Source organism: Neodiprion virginianus, chromosome 4, assembly GCF_021901495.1.
Source record: "Neodiprion virginianus isolate iyNeoVirg1 chromosome 4, iyNeoVirg1.1, whole genome shotgun sequence".
NCBI classification, from domain to species: domain Eukaryota; kingdom Metazoa; phylum Arthropoda; class Insecta; order Hymenoptera; family Diprionidae; genus Neodiprion; species Neodiprion virginianus.
Genome location: NC_060880.1, coordinates 14,098,555 through 14,118,571, shown reverse-complemented (window position 1 = coordinate 14,118,571; position 20,017 = coordinate 14,098,555). Strand labels below are relative to the sequence as shown.

The following is a 20,017-nucleotide window of genomic DNA, read 5'->3' as shown; positions in this document are numbered from 1 at the left end:
TGCGAGAGCGGTGACGTTTCAAGGCTCGAACACTCGAACCCCGGTGGAAGTTCGATAATTCGCAGATGGTTGTTCGATGCAGTTCGATGTTCATTTAGTTCATTACCATTCGTTACTACGACAGTAAAGTCGGGGGTGCTTGTGGTACGATGCGCTAAATAAACTGTCAAAAGCTGTGCGATACTGTGGCAATGATTCGTCTGAAAAATCGAGCTACCTATACGTATTACAATATTTGAATTAAAGGTGTTGCCGCAGATACAGAGTGAGACATCCGTATCGGAGTAAAATACCCCGAACCATTTATTATTATGTGATCAAACATCTATTGTTATACGCGAAGATGTGGAACTTGAGTTGTGAGATTTTCGCTTCTATGTGCATTGTGGCTGTGATTTTGTCGCAGTTTGTTACAGGTAAAACACTATATTCCAATGTTGTCAACAGTTCTATGCAGTAGGTAGTGTTACACTTGCTTGTAGGCATTGCTATCGTCGCAACTGTAACGCACAAATTGACATTAACTAAAGATAGCTGCGACCGACCCCACCGACGTGATAATTTACATCCGTTGAAGCGATTATATATCTTTCGTTTGACAACGCCGACAGTAACGCGTGTAGTAACATCCAACACGACCGAGAATAGAATCGCGAATTCAAGCTTTTCAAATTTTACTTCGAAAAGTTAATTTCCTCTTGCATTAATTTTTTTTCGAACTTCGGACATTATTACTTGTTATATCTATAAATATTCCATCATTTCTTGTGTTTTTTATCATCTCTCTCTGGTTCACTCTCTATACTTTGTAGAGCAAGAAAGTATGATAATTAGCGTTAATATAATAATGCTCGTGAAATTTATCTACACATCTTTCTTAAAGATTAGTTAATGTTCTTTTTTGTTTCGTTTTATTTCTTTCTTACCAACATCGCAAAAACAGATTGGGGAATAATCAAATATGCTTGGTCACCATTCCATTGTTCATTAGGTTTATCATCGCTGTAACGACAGAAATATAATCCTGTTGCCCTGCCAACAATACATGCAATATATGTAGATATACATATGTATGTCAAGTACTATATATCATCCTAAGTAAATAATTCAATGATAACGGTCAGGCCAGAGGCAAGAAGTAAGGAAATCAACAAAAATCATTTTCTTTATTCCATTGAATTCATACCACACTAGTTACTACTAATTTGAATCACTATTTCATTCCCGGATTATATTCAGACGCATTATCTTGGTCCATCTGGATGATGAAACTAATTTATCTCAATTAAGTTATTTAGCCAATCAAAAGCTGTGCCGTATACGAAGGGATAGGTCACACCGGTGATGTCAATCTATGCACATCAACATTTAGTTGATGTAACCGAGCAAAACACAACGCGTTCGAAGTAACCTCATGAATCTTGACCCCTCAATAAACAGAAAATGAATACTTATTATCTACTTTATTTTAAATCCTCTATAATTTTATAGTTATTACGTTTTTTATTCCAACAGCTTGTAACATAGAATTAAAACAAAAATGCTCAAAATTATGCTTACCTTCATTTGAAACACGATAAAATAAACAAAGAAATATTGTTAAGTTTCAATTTTAAATTTTCAGAGGCCAAAAAAACGTGTTCAATAGTTTCGTTATTGCCAGCTGATGGATGCACCAAAAATGAGACTTGCAAGCAAACAAATAATCAAACGGGCGAATGTGAATGTCTCCCGAATTACCAAAGACTAAATGACAAATGCGTCTCGATTCCAACAACAACAGAGTCTCTGATTGACCCTAATACTATGAAACAGGATACTGGAGAGAGTTCAGGAGGTGAGTTTTTATTCTTTCTCGGACTTGTTATAAAGTACAACCGTTAATATAGTTGTTTTACTAGCATTCTCTAATCGAACGCTGTAATATTTTCAGGAGGGGTAACAGCAGGTCTTCTTATACCACTATTCCTGATCTTGTTAACAGCGTTGGTCTTTTTAAGTGCAAGAAGATACAAATGGGTCCAGCGGTTGAGACAGTACCGGCAAAACCGTTACGGCAATGTGTTAGTTACTAGGGATGAAGATGACGATGATCCTCCCATTGTTTAGAATAAATTTTAAGCTCATTAGAGTAATGCGAGAGAATGATTTACGTCAAACTTTGCACCACCGAGAAATTTTCACCTTGGCCATAGAAACATGAATAATAATAATAATGATAATAATGACGCCGAAGACGTCGATGATGATAATGGTGATGGTGGGGGTGATAACACTAACGATGACACCAACAGAGCAGTAACTATCGCATCGTTAATTTAATTTTGATATTTTGTTTTTACTATACTGAGAAGGAGATTTTGTTCTCTTTTGAGTTGCTCAGAATGACAAAAAGAGTAAATAAACGTATTATCTAAATGTTTCACTGTAACTTTCAAAATCGATGTATTTATCAAACATTTCTTCAAACAAGTAATAGAAGAAAATGATGGTAACTTCATTACCAATTACCAATGCAAATTCATTTATTATCATTATATTTATCTGTTGCTTTGAGTTTCACGGTATTGCAATACAGTTGAGCTGAGACGAGGTGAGTTTCATTCTCCTGATTTCTTTTCACATTTTAGAATTCTTTTTCGCTTTCCTTGACATTAGGTACGGTGGTCAGTAACCATATTACAATATTGTAAAGTTATTACAGTAACAACCATACTTTAAAGTGAATGGTAACCTATAGTAAAATTATTCACGAATTGCTTATAAATTTCAAACTAACAGACACTGAATAGTATAGGTAATATCAACGAAATTGTATATTTTTTATTTCATGTATGAGTCGACTGTTCGTGCCATTTGTACATCAGAAAGATGTACACGTAATAGAGCACTGCAAACATTCTTTGTTCTTTTACACAATTTAAGTGATAGAAAAATAGTATCCGACTACAAGCATAATATTGGAAAGACTGATTGGATTGTTGTAAACTTCAAATTGATCAAGCCTTGAGTAAAATAAAGCAAATTCAAAGCAACTAAATAACTAGAACTGGGGCTTAAGCTTCTTGTCTGAGATAGAAAGGCATAACGTATGATTTTGTAAGAGATCGTAAGAGATGAGACTTTCTGTGACTATTTCATGCTTCATATTAACTAGTATTCTTTACTTTGTTACAATGAATTCCAAAGTTCCTGATACACAATTGCGATATATATGTAGATCAAGTAATCTTAAAAGTAAAACAGCATGACTGGTTTGTTTTTCTTATACTATCTTTGGACAATCTATGGACTTATCAACGATCAATGAATTAGTAAGATAAGATTTTTATGAAAAGTTGTAACAGGATTTTTGGACGATCTCAGAATAATATAAATGGAATGTGTTCAATTTTTTTTTTTTTTTTTTAATATTAAAAAAACTTGTATGATAATGTAATGAAGAACTGTAAATATTTCTCGCTAATCAAACGCACTCTTGCCAATTAGCTCAAGCATAATATATTGGCAATTACCGATCGGTAATAAGCATTTAATATATTCACTGGTTATGGTTTCAAGATATATAGTAAATTATACAACTTTCACTTTATCAAAGTCTCAAGGAATCCCCCGGATCTCACGTAAAAAAAAGGCGGTCCAAGGACTTTCCTATACAATCATAAACCGATGATGTAATCTTATCGATTTATGTAAGACATTTTTATTTTTAGTTACCTATTTCTCGATTCACTTTTGCATGATCATATGCATATGTAGAGACACTTACTGTGGCAAATTTGAGAATTCTGTAAGAGTACGCACAAATTAAGGATTGGCACTTGATTACCAATGGTTTTCAAACGAGAATCAATTGAGTACTTTTTCCCTCTTGTTTATCAATCTTCAATCGATTACGCAGTCTGAAATACACCGTCACATGTCAGAGAAACTCTTGCCATTTACGAAATTACGTTGATTGATTCAAACTGGTTTTAATACACGCCCAGAGCTGTCTGAAAGTCGTGGTCACAGTTTTTAAACACCTGCAAATATAGTTTTCCAATATAGCGCAGTGTTAAATGTTTTCATTTACAGAAGCTGAATTTGTGGTTTAATTGCTGCACGAATATCGAACTGCTCTATTATTATGACAGATGACAGAAAAAAAGTGAAAATAATAAAAGTGTAAACTTTTCAAATAATAAATATTAGAATTACGATTACGCAAAAACATTGTCAATGTATCGGAATACCTAATTGTTCAAGTATAAGGTGTGATTGAGTTGTAAATATTTTGAAAGAAATATATTTTCAAATGGAATAAATAAACGTATGCAAAATATGATGAGGCACAATCATACAACTTCTCTGATTAATTTAACTTAAAATCTTCAGAGACCTGTCTGAAATTCTGGAAAAAGATAAATTATGTCTTATAAAAGATAAAACCTGTCTTAAAAATATTGAAACCCTGAAGTCAAATCCAGGAATAGCAAAGCTCGGATGGGTATAAAACGTGGTTTTATGGAAAAATGGCACATTTATTATATTATTAGTGATAATAATATTACTAGTAATTAAACATTTTTCTCAAATATTTTTTTTTTTATACGCGTAGATCATACAACATTCGCTTCTTCCATGAACAGCATACTTTTGCCTGTTCACGCATACATTTCACTACCTAGAACTATTGACAAAATCTAGCTTAAACTGACTTAAAAACTATTAAAGTTATATATTACATGATTTTTTTCTTTGAATATTTCTTTTTTTTCAATGTTTTTGTTTTTAAAAAAGTTTTTCACCTGCAGCAGCTCACGCACGCATTTTTTAGCAGCTTAAATTTTATGTCACAATGTACAATTTAACTTATAATATTCAGTAATTGTAGAGCAGAATTCATGCCTTCCCACTCTTTCACCACTGTTCGAAATTCCTGTCCGCTCAAACAATTGTCATTTATTTTTTTTTTTTCTTTGGATATTTGTTTTCATAAAACTTCTCCGCGACAATCTGCGAACAGAGAGAAATTTTGCGTGGAGAAAGAATTTGCATATACCAGCGTGGGATTTGCTATTTTTATTAATTTGTTTTTTTTTTTTAGCTTCGTTAATACGGTACTGTATAGACATAACGTTATTTTGTAATGATTAAATTCAGAATTTCAGTGCGTCGTTTTTTTTCCTTTTTTTCCTTTTTAAAACTCACTTTGATAACATAATAATGCAGCTTGAAATATGATCTTTCAAGTACAATAATATATAATAATATTGCAAAAAAAAAAAAAAAATATATCATTGATATGAAATGATGAAAAAAAAAAAAAAAAAAAAAATACAAAAAATATACATACATACTAGGGCTGTGCGGGTACCAGAATTCTTCGGGTCGTCATATCGGAAGAAATCTATTACTTTAGGGTCGTGTTGCCGAGAGTTTTGTGATCCCCGAAAACATCCGGATTTATGAAAATGTCGGGACTCTCTACAATATCAGTTTTGTCAAAATTTTTGGCATTCCTGGATCTCCCGATGAAAGATGATATATTTTTAACTGAAAATATTTACGCCATTTAGATATGCCATTTACATATATTATTCACTACTATTATTTAGTATTTGTCCAATACTATAAATATTCGGTAAGTTCGGTTATCCACGTTACAGTTTTCTCCAAAATTTCTGCATCGCCAAAAAATCTGATCTGATTTGATACAAACCCATCCACAATCTAAACTTTTGTCCCGAGATTCCGGAAATCCGCACAGTCCTTATATATGTATATATATATATATATATTTATATATCTGACCTATCGGTAATTCGTAGTAAAAGAAGAAACTTAAATAATAACAAACATGGAATATATTTCTAATGCTAAAAATTTGCTATATATGTATAGTATGTGTATGAAATATTGTAATTTATATTATAATACTCAAAAGTGCCAAATGTCTGGGACGTGTGCGTATAATGTTGTTGTAAAGTAAAGTCAACAAATAAAACACATCTGTCCGATATCTTGTTTCACACAGATAGAATGAACCCATCAGTGAATAAATTAACTCGGGATGGAAAATTAGCAGTTCAATGCAATCGTTACGAAAAGTTGTCAATTCTTTTTGAGATTATCAACCGCTTGAAGCATTTATTCACTGGTCTGTTCTCTCTACAAACCGATTGAATAATAATAAAAAAAAAAAGCGTATACATAAACTCCAGCCTAGCAAATTTTTTCCTATCTCGTTATAAATTAGCCACGAATGTAGGAAAAAGTACTGCATAAAATTTGAATCCCCTATACACATACTGACGAAATAATAATAATAATAATAATAATAATGTTTGAACAATTCTTTCACTGGAACAGAATATACCATATATCGTCTGTTTGCTAGCGCGCCGGTGCAAGTTGACAAAGCAAATTTAAGTAGGCGGGCAGAACTCTTTCCTATGTACAAACACTCCTTAACTAGGAGCAATGAAATATGAGTGTGTACGCAAAGGTATAATATTTATTGTCCTTAATCTTAAGGGAATGCGTTCGCTAGTAAGCACTTAAAGCACATGTTTGGCGTCAGGATTTTTTTCCAAGTAATTTAAGAACTTCTCCTTATTCATTCCGTTTTTGCGAAACTACCAGAAAATTCACAGACGAAACAATAATTCCGTTAAAATTTGATAATTTGAAACATGCTCTACTAATATATGATAAAATTTATCAACCGGGAGTTGTCTCAGTTGTGACTGGTTTTTATCACACTCCCCTTGCTATCTTTCTGTAGCTGGGGCCACATTCTGATCATTGATAAATATGAAAGTAATATAAACGAAATAATTAAGAAACGTCACTGGGATCACTTAGTTTTTCAAATAAAAGTTTGTTACTGTATACATATGCATGTACGTAATACACGCGAAATAGCACGGCGGATAGATGGGTAAAAAAAAAAAAAACTTTTATATCGATAAATTCATACAGTTCATCATTTCTCGAAATCACATCGGGCATTCAATCTTAAAAACAATGATGCTCAAACGAAGAAAGAAATAAAAACAGATGCACAAACGCATTGCCTCTAGTGCGCCTATATTGAAAGGATTTTTTCGTCAGAAAATTGTCTCACAAAGCATGACATTGCTTAATTGACCTGAACGTAAGTTGTTAAAATGTGTTATCAGTCACTTGATAGTAAAATATATAAGATTATTGAAGAAACTTTCGTGGAATTGAGATCTATGCTGCGCGGACAGCTCAACTTCACGAAACAAATGGTAAATTCAAAGATGGAATACAATTTCAATTGACGTCGAGTACCGTAAAGTAAAAGCAGAGATAAGCCCATTAGTCAGATATTGAATTCAAGTCAAAGAAATTATCATGCCCACTTAGATGTCGTTCTACATCCCATGGTATGACAAAGACGATGCGCTTGTACCAAGTTTTTCCATCACTATCATTACATTGTTTTACATTCGGATGCCTGATGTATCTGGTTTGACACTACTACTCCCCCCCCTTCCCCCCTTACCTTGTTAGGCAAAGCAAAAGTTTAGTATACAACGCAAATGTTCTCAACATGCAGTTATCTATTTCGATTGTATCGATACAACACAATGACTGCAAAGCGTGTTGCGGGATGTTGAGAAAATGTAAGTAATTTATCACATTTAATTGCTTTCTTATTTACTAGCGGAAATTTCAACAAATTCGCCTCTTTACATAATACTTATCCGTTATACCCGAAGATTCTATAACGCGTAGAGAAATATAAGTAAACGTCAAAAAAAAATCATTATAAAAATAAGCATCAAAAATGTTTCGCCTTGTTGCTAATAAGCAGGCGGAATAATTCCGATAAGATTATTAATACAGTTACGATTTGAATCCTGATTAATCTGTTTCAGAGCTGTCGCGACGAAGAGAGGTGGGAAATGATGAAACATGCTTCAGGTGCGTACTAGGACATGTATCCGCTTAAACTGCTCACACACGTCAAGTGTGGATATTCTACACACGCTATAGATAAAGCCAGGTTTCCTTCTAAATACCTAATCTTGTGTATAGTCTTTGAGCAACGCATTTTTTATTTCACATACACAAACACTCGCATACCCGCGAGCTTTATTCGTGCTTACACGAGTAGTCACGTCACACGCGTTGCGCCGCTTATGCTCTGCCGATGCAGATCGTCATTTATTACATTAATAGCGAACAGAAATGAATTTCAGAAATCTGTATATTGCTAAAATATTTTATAATTAAGATGTGATAATTTATTTATTATTATAAATAAAGAACTTTGAAACTTGTCAGTTTTTTTTTCTCTACATAATTTCGTACTTTTTATTTCCCCTTACTCACATACCAAGAGAACAAAGAAAATTGGAAAAAAGGGCACTGGCAATTGATTGTAAATGAAAATAGAAATTATGAATCACAGTCATCTTTTTTGTTTGATATTTCTTTTCTTTATAAAAGGCTATCGAAATATCTCTACGAAATGCGTAAGTATATGGAAATGAACGTGTGTATGTGGAGAATTTTTCAGTAGTAAAACATACACTACTGCTATTAATGCTTGTGAACATGACTTTGGTTACTTTGCCCGCTGTACAACAATAACAAATACGAGAAATAAGTACTACCAAGAAGGGTGCATTGTTCTTAAAATTCGCTTCGTAAAGGTCCAAACGATTGGCATGTGATAAAAAACAATTGTATGTACGTCTTATTATGATGCAATTTAATAATCATTTATTCAACGCGAGTTTTGTATAGTGACCGACAATTCTCTTTACGGTCCCACGGCATATGCATGATATTAATAATTCTTGGAAATGTTAAATGTGAATAGTAAAAACATTGTTTTCTTCGTTTGTCTTAAAATCTGATAACATACAATAAGGATGGCGTCATTGTAAGTTACCGAAATATAAAGTCCGTATTTTGGGCAGTGCATTTAAAGTTAAATTCCAATGATTATTCGTTGTTGTTTTCATGAATAAATAGTATTTATTTATATAATAAAAATATAATTTTTTAAAAATATCATCCAAGTCAATATTTCTTGACTCTCTTTCCAAGACAAAACTTTAATAACGTCGTATCGAATAAAAAATCTGTTGTCACTTCTACCGTCAGCTATTATGTATTTAGTATACCGATTGAAGACTTGTCAAATCCTTTGTTTTTCGAAAATGCAGGACTATTTGGATAATTACAGATACAACGAAAGCTTAAACTTATACTATCGAAATATGCCTGGTTAGATGAAAGCAACACAATGATATTCACTCTTTGCTATGCGACATGGCAAGAATAAAAAGGAATAGAAGTATTTATAATTTGTATTCCTGGGGTTGAACATTCTGGGGTATTGTACAAATTTATGCAATTGAACTTCTCTATTACCTAGTTCAAAAATGCAAACTGTAACGAGCAATATTTTATTATGGTACACGACGTTTCGTTGCTACGCGACAAAATTAAAAATAGAAAACTGTCAGATTACTCACTGCGAGCGAAATTTCAAAACATGCATCTAAGAGGAATCTTAATCACTTCTTGAGACACTGTATTCTTCACAAAGCAAGTAATTCTGTACTCTATTGCCGTACGTGCGGCTATTTTCTTTGCTGCCAAAATAAGTACCTGAAAGCGACAGCACTCGATAAATTACGAGTATGCGTGACAGCCCGGACATGAATGTTAGCAAATAAAAGTGTATGTTGTGTTTGTGTGATCGTAAATTCGTGTATACCAGTGTGTGTAACTTTTATATACATGTGATTGATTGGTGTACGGGGTAGTTGAGAAGTAAAATAATTACGCTATACGGTAGGATAATTAGAATCCATTCACGAGACAGCAACAAGACAGCCCAGTGATGGAAAAACTTATAGCAAACGCATCGCCTTAACACAGAGCGACGTTATCGCTCAGCCGCTGCTACTGTGGTTGAGACTGGTTGTGTTGAAGGGAAGGTGGTGGCCCCTGGAACATAGACATCGTTTGTGGATTACGATCGATAAAAAGAAAGACAGAAATATTTCAAGCCAAATGTTAGATAGAACAGAAAAAAACTTACAGGCATCGCGGGGAATGGCGGCTGCGAGTGCGAGTGCGGATGGGGATGAGGATGCGCTATGTGGGTAGCTAAATGTCCAGGTAATTTGGGACCATCTTCAGCTTTCTCTTCTTCTCTTCTTTTTAAACACGCTGCTTTTGGATTTAGATTCCGTTCTGAGAAGAGGAATTGATAGTCATTTTTTAATTACGACCACAGTCATTTTACATTTCTATTAACCATGCATAACAATAGGTTGATAGACGTAGGATAAATACCTCTGACTTGTTGCTCCAAGGTCATAATAACTTCGACAGCCATATTAAGAATGCCAAGTTTAGTTTGTGGTTTGTCGGTCTTTAGGTGCGTCATACACATTCTGCCGAGTTCCTTCAAAGCTTCATTAATATCCCTAATACGTATCCTGGATAGAAAAAAAAAAAAAACAACGAATGTCGCATAGTATAATATATTTGCGTATCCCATTGTTTAAGCGAGGAACAGGGAATATCCACTATTATCCATCCATACCCAGTTGTTTACGACAACAAGCTATAATGCGTGTAGTTAGATTAAAAATTGACTACACAATGGAGCACGTCAAAAGCATCAGGGTGATCCCTGTTATTATTAACGACAGAATATATTGTTGAAACTATATGAACGTGTGTCTTGTACAATGAGTTTTAGCTCTGTCACCTCTTGCTGTAAGTCGCGCGATCCAGTTGAAAACGATTAGTGATTTATACAAAAATAAAATAGAATCCAAAAAAAACATACTATACAAAGACTACGGGCCAGTTAATTAAAATGTTACGGTTCGTTGTATAGATTACATACATATAGACACAACATGTAACATTGAATTGCATATTTTCGCTTATGTACAATTTTTATAAACAATTAGTATGCAGCAAATTGTTTTTGTTTTCTTATTCTTCAACTTAGGGTCTTACCTTTCCCTAGCATTATTGGCCTGCCTCCTCTCCTTTTCCCTCTGAGCCTTCATGTCAGGATCATCATCCTCGTCTTCGGCGCTCGAACAACAGTTGCGCAATAACAATACTCGATTAATCACCTGATTTGACAGTCTTAACAATTAAAAGTAAAAAAAAGTTGAGCTAGATTATCCAGCGTTAATAAGACGTATTTAGTGAGAGCTACAAACACCGTCACAAAAAAATTAACAATTCAAAAATCGGATGAATTTGCAGGTGACCAGTTCTACTTATACAAAATGATTCTTTGATAACTGTGACATGGGTAAAAACCGTCATTTAGTGATGTTGTTCGAGCGATAGAGTCTGTTAGTTTTTTCATTTAATATTTATAAGTTAATGATTTGTTGATTCGTGAGATTCATGTGATTCGTGTTTTCATCGACGAAAAAATAATTCAAAACAACTTGCATTAATGAACACACGCACTTGGGTCCATATTGGATTTTCTTAGGAACTGAGGTGATTTCCTTTTTTTTTATTTTCCTAGAGGTTTTCTTTAAGCTGGCTCAGAGAAAGGCCAACCCTAAACGGAAAAACTAATTTTTCTTCAACTTCATCTGAAAGGCCCATACTCTTTGTACGTTGATGATTTTGTTGTTTTTCCCTCTCTCTCTCTCTCTCTCTCTCTCTCTCTATCTCTCGCGCTCTCGCTCTCGCTCTCGCTCTCGCTCTCGCTCTCGCTCTCGCTCTCGCTCTCTCTCTCTCCCTCCCTCTCATATGCTCTCGCAACTCTTTTCACTGATTGTTTGGCAATCAAAATTTTTCAAATAAATTCATTTTAAACAAAGGTAGGAATGTCTAGTTATATTTCAGAGAAAGATGATTCTTGTCTATTACATAGAGTAGACAGGACAAAATAAAAATGAGAGTAAAGACCAAGGAAAAAAACAAGAGACAAGTTAGTCAGGAATAACTGGAATACTCGAACGTGGTAAATGTTGTAATGAGTTTACAAATCACATCTTAATCTGAAATAAAACAAGGTTTTAGTGTAAAGGGGGAGATGATAAATTTTATCCTAGAATACAATGAATCTGTTGCACTTGAAACAACAAAAGAAAATATGAACAAAAACCAATGTGTACCAATATTACGAAAAAAACAGGTCTATAACAGAACATGCTTGATAGCTAAATTCCAGCTGCGTAAAACTGAAACTGATTCCAACCAGCTTGTGAGAAATTCTAAATCATGTCTCATTTTTGTTTGCAACTGGCAACATTTTGATTTCCATTTACATAAAGACGGGCCTTACAGTAGTAAGAAAGATTTACAGACAGGTAACAGGAGTACTATAATATACTTGCTGCCTGAAATTGTGTAGCAGTGATATAGAATTGTTAATGAATCCTAAAGTTTGTCATATATTCCAATTACAGTTGCCTTCGTTTGGAAAAGGCTAATCAGTCGCAAAATCAGGTAAAATGAGGGTTTATACAGGCACGATCGGACATCACTTCTAATTGGCCGTAAACTTGAGTGAAGGAACTGACAATGAAAACGTACAAATTCGATTTCGCTGGAGTGAAGATAAGAGAAAAGTCATACTGTATTGAGTCCAGTAACATTGTAGTAAAAACTTGCAATTCAATTGCTTTGCCAACTAAAAGTTGACTGATATCGCGTGAAATGTAGATACAATCGGAACTGAAGATTAATAACATGTTGACGTGATTGTTGTCATATGACAAAATGCAGGCAAAAATTTCAGAGGAAATGTTACAAGGATTTGGACCAAAATGCGAATAGTGCGTACTGCGTGTGCTCACTAACCTTTCACGAACGTTGTTAGCCTGTCGTCTTTCTTTTTCACGCACCGCTTTAGTGCCAGGGTCGTCGCAGTCTTCCTCAGCGCTCGAACAACGGTTGTTTAAAGACACAGCAAGTTAGTTTATATCGTCACACTTTTTTTGCGATTTTAAAAATCAAACAATGATGAAAATCAATAGCAATAGATTTCTCTCTTCCACATTAAGAGTATACTTTGCTTTATTTCTCAATCTACCCAACAATCTATTCGTGAATCTGTAAGATATGCTAACGAATAGTAACTCGTATTGATTGATCGGAAATGAAGTACGAATTGGGTTAACATAACCCCTTAAACATGATAGACAGCGGTAAGTCCTAATAATCATTGAACGGCGAGATGATCCGTCAGCTGCACCACCACCTGCTATTAATTGATCTCAAGTTTCTATCGAATTTCTAACTGTTAAGTATTATCTTTTCCCGACCATCAAAAACTGAAGGAATAAATAATTTGAATACGTAAAATACATAAAAAAAAAAGAAGCAAAAAAGAAAAAAAATATGATAGACATGAATCTGGAAGTTTTTCTTCTTTGTTTTTTTGCTTTCTATTCTACTGTTGCGAATAATTAGGAAAACACTTACTATCTGCGCGATCTCTTGGTGCCTTTCCCTTGCGACGTCGAATTGACGGTAGAGGCTCCTATGACACCAGCTCCAGTGACCAAGTCGCTGCTCGAAGGTTTTGTTTCGCCGCCACTACTGTCTGGCGGATCTTTCCTCTTTTCTAAAGATATATATTCTACTAATTATTGATACTGTCTTAAACGAGTGTAGTATAGAGTGTTTCAACAATATTTCGAGGGCATAATCTAAATGCGATAATATTGGGAGACATAATTAGGAACACCCGCAGAGAAATACGTGATAGTCACTATTAGTATAATGCAGTTCATTTTAATGAACAAGAATGCGTTCACCAATTAAAAGCAGGAAGTGACCGAGTATAATCCTAATTTAGACATACGCCATATGCGTCACGAGCCTAGAGGTAGATAATAGATGCTAGCTCATGGAACGTTTACGAGTATCTAGTCATTTGTAATAGTCGTCGAGTTTATATCTGATATAACGCACAATGGCCAGACTCTCTCCGAGATACCCATATAAGAATCTCGCCGTCGTTTACAACAAGGTGATTCAAGTTTAGATATACGGAAAATTCAAACAGACAAGTTGCAAGCCAGTCTGCCTCTCTAGCCACATGGCATGTGTTATTATTTAGGAAGATTGTTGAAATTCCGGAAAGGATCTTGATATCTTTCCTCGAAAATAATTGACCATACTTTCGTGTAACAATGGACATTAACTTACTGGCATTTGAAACAGGTAACCTCTCGATTTTTATAGAACCATCTGTGTCGGGTGTTGACGTCAGACCAGGATACGAACCCTGGGGTTGCGCCACTGTTACCGCAGGGTGAGGACTCGTCTGCAAAGCGAGATGCACAATTTTCAAAAGTAAGTCCAAACTCTATTCATAACAGTCAATACTCCCATCGATATACTTACTAAATGGTCCAACTGTGGGGGTGAGGTATGGGAATATAACGAGGCGTGAGGTCCTACAGGTGCGAGGTGCAAGCCGAGCTGACTTTCCGCATGATTCCTCAGTACATTGATTGCATCGTCCAGTCGCTCCTCCATCCGTGTTCCCTGTACCAACAGAATACCATAGACCCGACTCGATTACATTTTGGTCGTCCATCAATAAGATGTTTATTACCATTTTATACGGTTCAAACTTAATCGTCTGTCTAAGGTTGATCGTCCATAATGCGTTTCTTTCTTTGTTCTTCATTTCATATTCATATTCTTATCATGTGACTTGATCATGTGATTTTGATAAAAGTGTGACAGATTTTTAAGCATCTTTAAGATTTCATTATACATGTCGTTTAGTAGTGTTCTACATGCCGCACCACTTTAAAAATAAGGTGTAACAACATTAAGCTCAAATCATTCTGATTTTTCCAAACTAAGAAACGGTTATCAATCAAACCCTGTGACAATCTATTGAAACGCGTAACAAGAAAGATGAAGGAGAATACAATTGTGGACGATCTGATAAAAAAGTGTTAGTCAATCAAGACAAACCGAATTCCTGATGTAAGAAAATGAGAAAGATTTTGCAAAATGAAAAACCAAATGCATGGTCACGTAATTCTTGTGTTAATTGAATACATAATGGGCAAGTAAATAAAAAACGGTGATCCTCACCTCGGCATGGTCGCGCAGGAAGCCGATGGCATCATCTAGCCTCTGCTGCTCTGGTGCCGGCTTCACACACAACACCAACGCAACAACAAAACCAAAACAACCAATTCAACACAACGTTCACAACAAACAAGAAGGGTAAAAAGTTAAAAAGAAAAGACAACACAAAAAATAAATTAATTATTGGTGCACTCTCTCTTTCTCTTTCTCTTTCTCTGCCTCACCGTGTGTTTCTCATGCTTTGTGCATCCCCAAAGCTATTTCCATTGAAATAATGAAATTAGAACAATTTTCAGTTCGTTAGAATAATTCCGAGTCTACCTTCTATGCGTTTTAATGAAAACAATTAATCTCTCAACAATGTTTAGATCGAAATCCCTCAAGGGAAAAGATATGTGTAGTTATGCTCTTAGTATTCAGCAACTATTCCATGGAGTTCTTTGTTTTTCTCCAATTTTGTACACTGCAAATCCATAGTTCGTCTTTAGTTGTATAAAAATACTCTCGCTGCCTATTGGTTTTTATTACACGTATACGTGAGAGTATTATCAGGAGTTCATCGCATCCCATTTTCAACTAACCTAAACCAGAACTGTTAAGGCTAGTCGTAGAAAGGTTTCGAATAGTTGCTGAGAAAAAATAATTAATCAAAGCAACTTTTACTGGGTAATTAATGCAGTAAAACAGCCTATTATCCAGTTTATGTTGATGTAAAATACATAATGAGTAAAGGGAGGGAAAGAGGGATAAAGCAAGAAAAGAAAGGACAGGTATATCAAAAAGGGACAGGTGGGTAAAAGACAATAATGTCTTCAGACAAAATCACAAGTAAATCAAACTTACCATGTGAATAGTTCCGCCACGATTTGGGTCTGCCGCAAAATGTGGGGAAACTGGGGCTGTGCCTGAGGCCCAGCCTGGTGCGGAGCCTGTTAACGGAGGGGGTGAGCTAACCGGCGTCGAAGGGTTACTGCTATAGCTAGATACCGATTGGTCCGTGGGATAAATCTGAGGAAATGAAAAGACAATCAAGAATTCGTGCAAATTCTAGACCGCATTTGAGAAACTGTTCAATGCGTCTTATACACATGCATAAATTGCTTCGCTTGGGATGAATTCCCGCACAAGGTTGACTATTTTACTGGGTTTAGTCGACATCGGCTTTAAGAAGAAATGAGATGCGTGAGAGACACGTACTCTTGCACTCACAACAGAGGCAAGCGCTTTGCCAAGGGTGTCTCCTGGCGTTGGCTGGTTGTTGGTTGTCGCACTTGGTGCACTGGGGGCTGGTGGCGGAGCTCCGGGGCTGTGGCTGTACTGCAAGGAAGCGGGAGATGGGGCTCCCGTCCCACTGCCAGCTGCTACAGCCGCGCTACCTCGAAACGTTGACATCGGTGGTAAAGACGCAGCACTCGTAACAGCTGAACCAAGTATCGGGGCTGCCGTATCACCGTTCGGCGATATCACGGGATATGCCTTGAATTGGAAATATTTTATTCATCATTACAACGATCATTCTTGTTATTGAAAATTGCCAAGGAGCCGAAAAACAATACTGAACTCCTCAATGAGGGTTTAAAGTCGTATAAATAATCGCATAAGCTCTGTATCTTGATTTTTCAGTACATTCTTTTCCCTTTCTACTTCGACTATATAACATACATCAATGACTTCCAAAGAAGACTTCTGTGTTGGTACGAGATCTAGTAGGTATAAAAATGAGGTAGTAGTAGGAGGATAGTAGCGCGCAGCGGTGGTATCGCTAAGTAGTGTAATTGCGTAAATCAAACAGAGGCTGCTTGCTGCACTTGACTAGAAACATGATGTAGCAGGAGAGCTGAACTATATATAGATACTCTGACTCATTCGGCTTATGCTGCACTTCCCCAGTGTCTCTCAGCCTCTCAACCCTACAGAAAGAGGTAACGAGGCTATCCGCTAATCAATAATAATTGTTGTAGATGAATTCACGAACATTTGTATTTCAAACTTCTATAACGTTGCTTACAATAAATCAGAGCCTAATATTCTGATCTGTATCTGCACTTTGCCGCAGTTTCTCAGCGAACTGCAGTCGCTCGTACCACCGAACTCCTCAGTGTTATTAATTGCAATAAAACTTATCCATTCTTACCATAGGGTCATGGGGTATGTGCATGGGGTAAGCTGGCTGTGCCAAATGGGATGGTGCGTAGCCACTGTACGGAGGTTGCACTCCGCCTGTGCTTCCTGTCCATGGATCACCAGGGCCCGCTCCAGGTCCGTTGTCATCTGAACGAGAATAACCATATATTAATTGATTTTTGTGACATTTGCGTGGTAATTGAGAAGATGAATGGATGGATGGACTAGCAGCCAAGTTTCGAAACACAGTTTCCGATGGAACACGAAAATTGATTGTCGAGTTATTGAACCTAACGATACTTTCCAAACGAGTTCGTTCTCTTCAATTGGCAAACCCCATCCAACTCCCAATTTGATGGTAATGAAATTGAAAATTTGAAAATTGCAAAGTTTACTTTGTTCTTGCACCTATTATCGACCCACAGGATCAGTTCTATAGTTTCACCTTTCTGTCTAAGCAGCGATACGAAGTGAAAGAAGTTTAATAAAAATTACGAGACACATATAGTTCTCTCCCGCAGGTTATTGTACTTCTTTAGAAAGAAAAGTAATATTCCCCGCACACGGAACATTTAATATTACATATCGATCTCCGAAGCAGCAGTCTTTGCCGCGAAACGGATAGACGTAAATGGTAGGTAGGTACAGTAGAAAAACAACTTCGGCCGAAGTGTCGACCATTTCTTTATTTCATATCACTTCCTCGTTTATTAGTATATTCTACTCAGTTTACTTCACAACCACTTCTACGAATAACAGTTAAAATAAAAAAAAAAAAAAGGAGAGGGACAAAGCTGGTTGTAGGATGAGGTGGTGCTTACAACACGAGGTAAATGGTATTATATATGAATGGAAAAGGATCAAACTATAAATGAGATTAATGAAAAATCTGAAGAGAATAATTATACACTCACCAAGATAATAGTGGTCGGCGTAGAGTGCCGCGGCTTTTGGGGAGGTGTACCTTGGTGAGTCCTGACCGAATTCGTCGGAGCCATACTGAAAGCAGATGAAAAATATCCAAAATTTTAACAATCACATCGGTCGATCTATCGTTATATAAAAATGAATACATTTTTCTCATGAATTCAATCCAAGGATCAGCGATCGATGGATTTAATTATATTTTAAGAACAGATATTCAAAAACTGATCATCAATTCTGATATCTTTGATTTAAAAAAACACATAAAAGGCGCAGATATTGTACTTATGGAAATTATCGTCAAATCGAGAAAAAATACAAAACGCGAAGAAGTTGAGAGATACGAAACTTTCACAACTTCCAACTATTTCCACGATGAGATAGTTGCGTGCATCTTCGATTAGCATTTTATCTGTGTTATACATTACGCATATTTAGCCGAGTTTTGGTACCATTTTATGAGCTCCGTAGCTGATCGGATACACGAACATTTCAAACCTGCAATCGCAAACACAGTGTGTGTGCCTATCTCGAATGGATTAATTTCTGACCGCAAAACTTAGGATAAAAATGAAACGAAAAAAACGAAAAAAACGAAAATATGAATAAATAAACACCGATCACCGATAACGAACAATGTTTATACGTTAAATCGGGACGGTAACTTCTGTCCCATGTCACACAAAGGTTTCGCCCGCATCCGACGAAGGGTAAGGCAATACTGTCGCTTCAAGTATGCGACTCTAGCTCAAGCCGCCTCTCTTAAAGGTTCCAGCATTTAACATTTCCTCTTCCGTTCCGTATCGCAGTGTGGTTGCAGGTTGATGTCCCAAGAGTCATTGAGGTGGAGAGGGAGGCGTTGTCATGAATCTCTTCAATTTTTTGTGCTTCTTTCGGTTTTGTTTGTTTTAAGTCAGGACGACAAAGTCAGCATAGCTTTCTATTTCATGGCGTTATTTCATGGCGTTACCGTCGTCGGTGTCTAGTCAACGAATCGATGATCCCGTAGTCTCGTCACCAAACCCGACAGAAATCATCGTAATTCATATATTAAGACATCACGGAAAGAGATAAATTGTACTTCAACACCTACGTAAGCAAACGGCGATACCTATATTACAATATAAGAACGTCCGACCGAACGGAATCCTAATATTACGTCGGGTTCCGTATCTCCTCTTTCCCTCGGGGTCAGCAACGTCAGCGATTTCTTTGGCAATATAACTGTCCGATAGAAGCATTGATTTAGACGTCGGGACATCGGGCAACGTGTCGTCCTTTCTTTCCTATACTAACGTAGGTCGCATATAACTCTTGAGGTTCGCCATACGGCCAACGCGACAAAAATCTGACTACAGAGATTGGCGTGAGGTCGGAATATCGGAACGAGCAAGAGAAATACAATCGCAACCCGCTGTGAATATCCACAAACTGCGGTAATCGCGCAGCGTAGATCAGGGTTTGTTACATCTGTCAATTTATGAAAAGACGGACAAATAATGAAATGAGTGAATAAATAATGACCGACGAGTAGTACGAGCATCGAAGAGCAATTAAAGAGTACGGATAATAACGGAAAAAGAGTCGAGTCTAACAAGAGAAAAAAAGTCGGAACGGATCTTGCGCCGGAGGCATGTCAGTACTATGCCTGTACATACGTCTACATCGCCCGCATGTGAGTTGTTTCACATATCTGTACCTACATAGGTTACAATATAGCTATACAGAGGTGCACCTGCCGTCTTAAGATCCATAGATCATTCTGTGTCTAACGGTGATAATATTGCGAGTTTTTTTTTATTGTTTTCTCCAACCCTCCTTCTTTTTTATGCAAACCGCAAATAGGTATACTTTAGGTATACTATTGATTCGCGAGTACCTATAA

At 36.1% G+C, this 20,017-nt stretch overlaps 2 protein-coding genes across 20 annotated transcripts in view; one reads left to right on the top strand and one right to left on the bottom strand.

Moving 5' to 3' along the window:
• The first annotated feature begins 60 nt into the window (after nt 1–60).
• Nucleotides 61–5,337, top strand: LOC124303575 (uncharacterized). 2 transcript variants are annotated; one of them, XM_046760944.1, is made up of 3 exons: nt 61–416; nt 1,625–1,837; nt 1,934–5,337. In XM_046760944.1, exons 1-3 carry the CDS (start codon nt 344–346, stop codon nt 2,107–2,109), a joined length of 462 nt encoding a protein of 153 aa, XP_046616900.1. In that variant the 5' UTR covers nt 61–343; the 3' UTR covers nt 2,110–5,337. The 2 variants fall into 2 exon arrangements, with proteins under 2 accessions (XP_046616900.1, XP_046616901.1); XM_046760945.1 differs by lacking the exon at nt 61–416 and adding an exon at nt 1,011–1,138.
• LOC124303572 (transcription factor 12) overlaps nt 4,899–20,017 on the bottom strand; it is an 82,236-nt gene continuing 67,117 nt past the window's right edge. For 4 of the 18 annotated variants that reach the window (XM_046760933.1, XM_046760938.1, XM_046760939.1 and 1 more), the window contains 13 exons: nt 18,123–18,207; nt 17,219–17,355; nt 16,282–16,560; nt 15,928–16,092; nt 15,088–15,147; nt 14,380–14,532; nt 14,182–14,299; nt 13,453–13,609; nt 12,829–12,918; nt 11,011–11,100; nt 10,333–10,478; nt 10,076–10,230; nt 4,899–9,981 (listed from right to left, as the gene is read on the bottom strand). In XM_046760933.1, the coding sequence (XP_046616889.1) occupies nt 9,937–9,981; nt 10,076–10,230; nt 10,333–10,478; nt 11,011–11,100; nt 12,829–12,918; nt 13,453–13,609; nt 14,182–14,299; nt 14,380–14,532; nt 15,088–15,147; nt 15,928–16,092; nt 16,282–16,560; nt 17,219–17,355; nt 18,123–18,207 (1,680 nt within the window). In that variant the 3' untranslated portion in view covers nt 4,899–9,936. Of the gene's footprint in view, nt 9,982–10,075; nt 10,231–10,332; nt 10,479–11,010; nt 11,101–12,828; nt 12,919–12,938; nt 13,232–13,452; nt 13,610–14,181; nt 14,300–14,379; nt 14,533–15,087; nt 15,148–15,927; nt 16,093–16,281; nt 16,561–17,218; nt 17,356–18,122; nt 18,208–20,017 lie in introns of those variants that run through there. The other 14 variants (XR_006907939.1, XM_046760925.1, XM_046760924.1 and 11 more) reach the window with 14 other exon arrangements.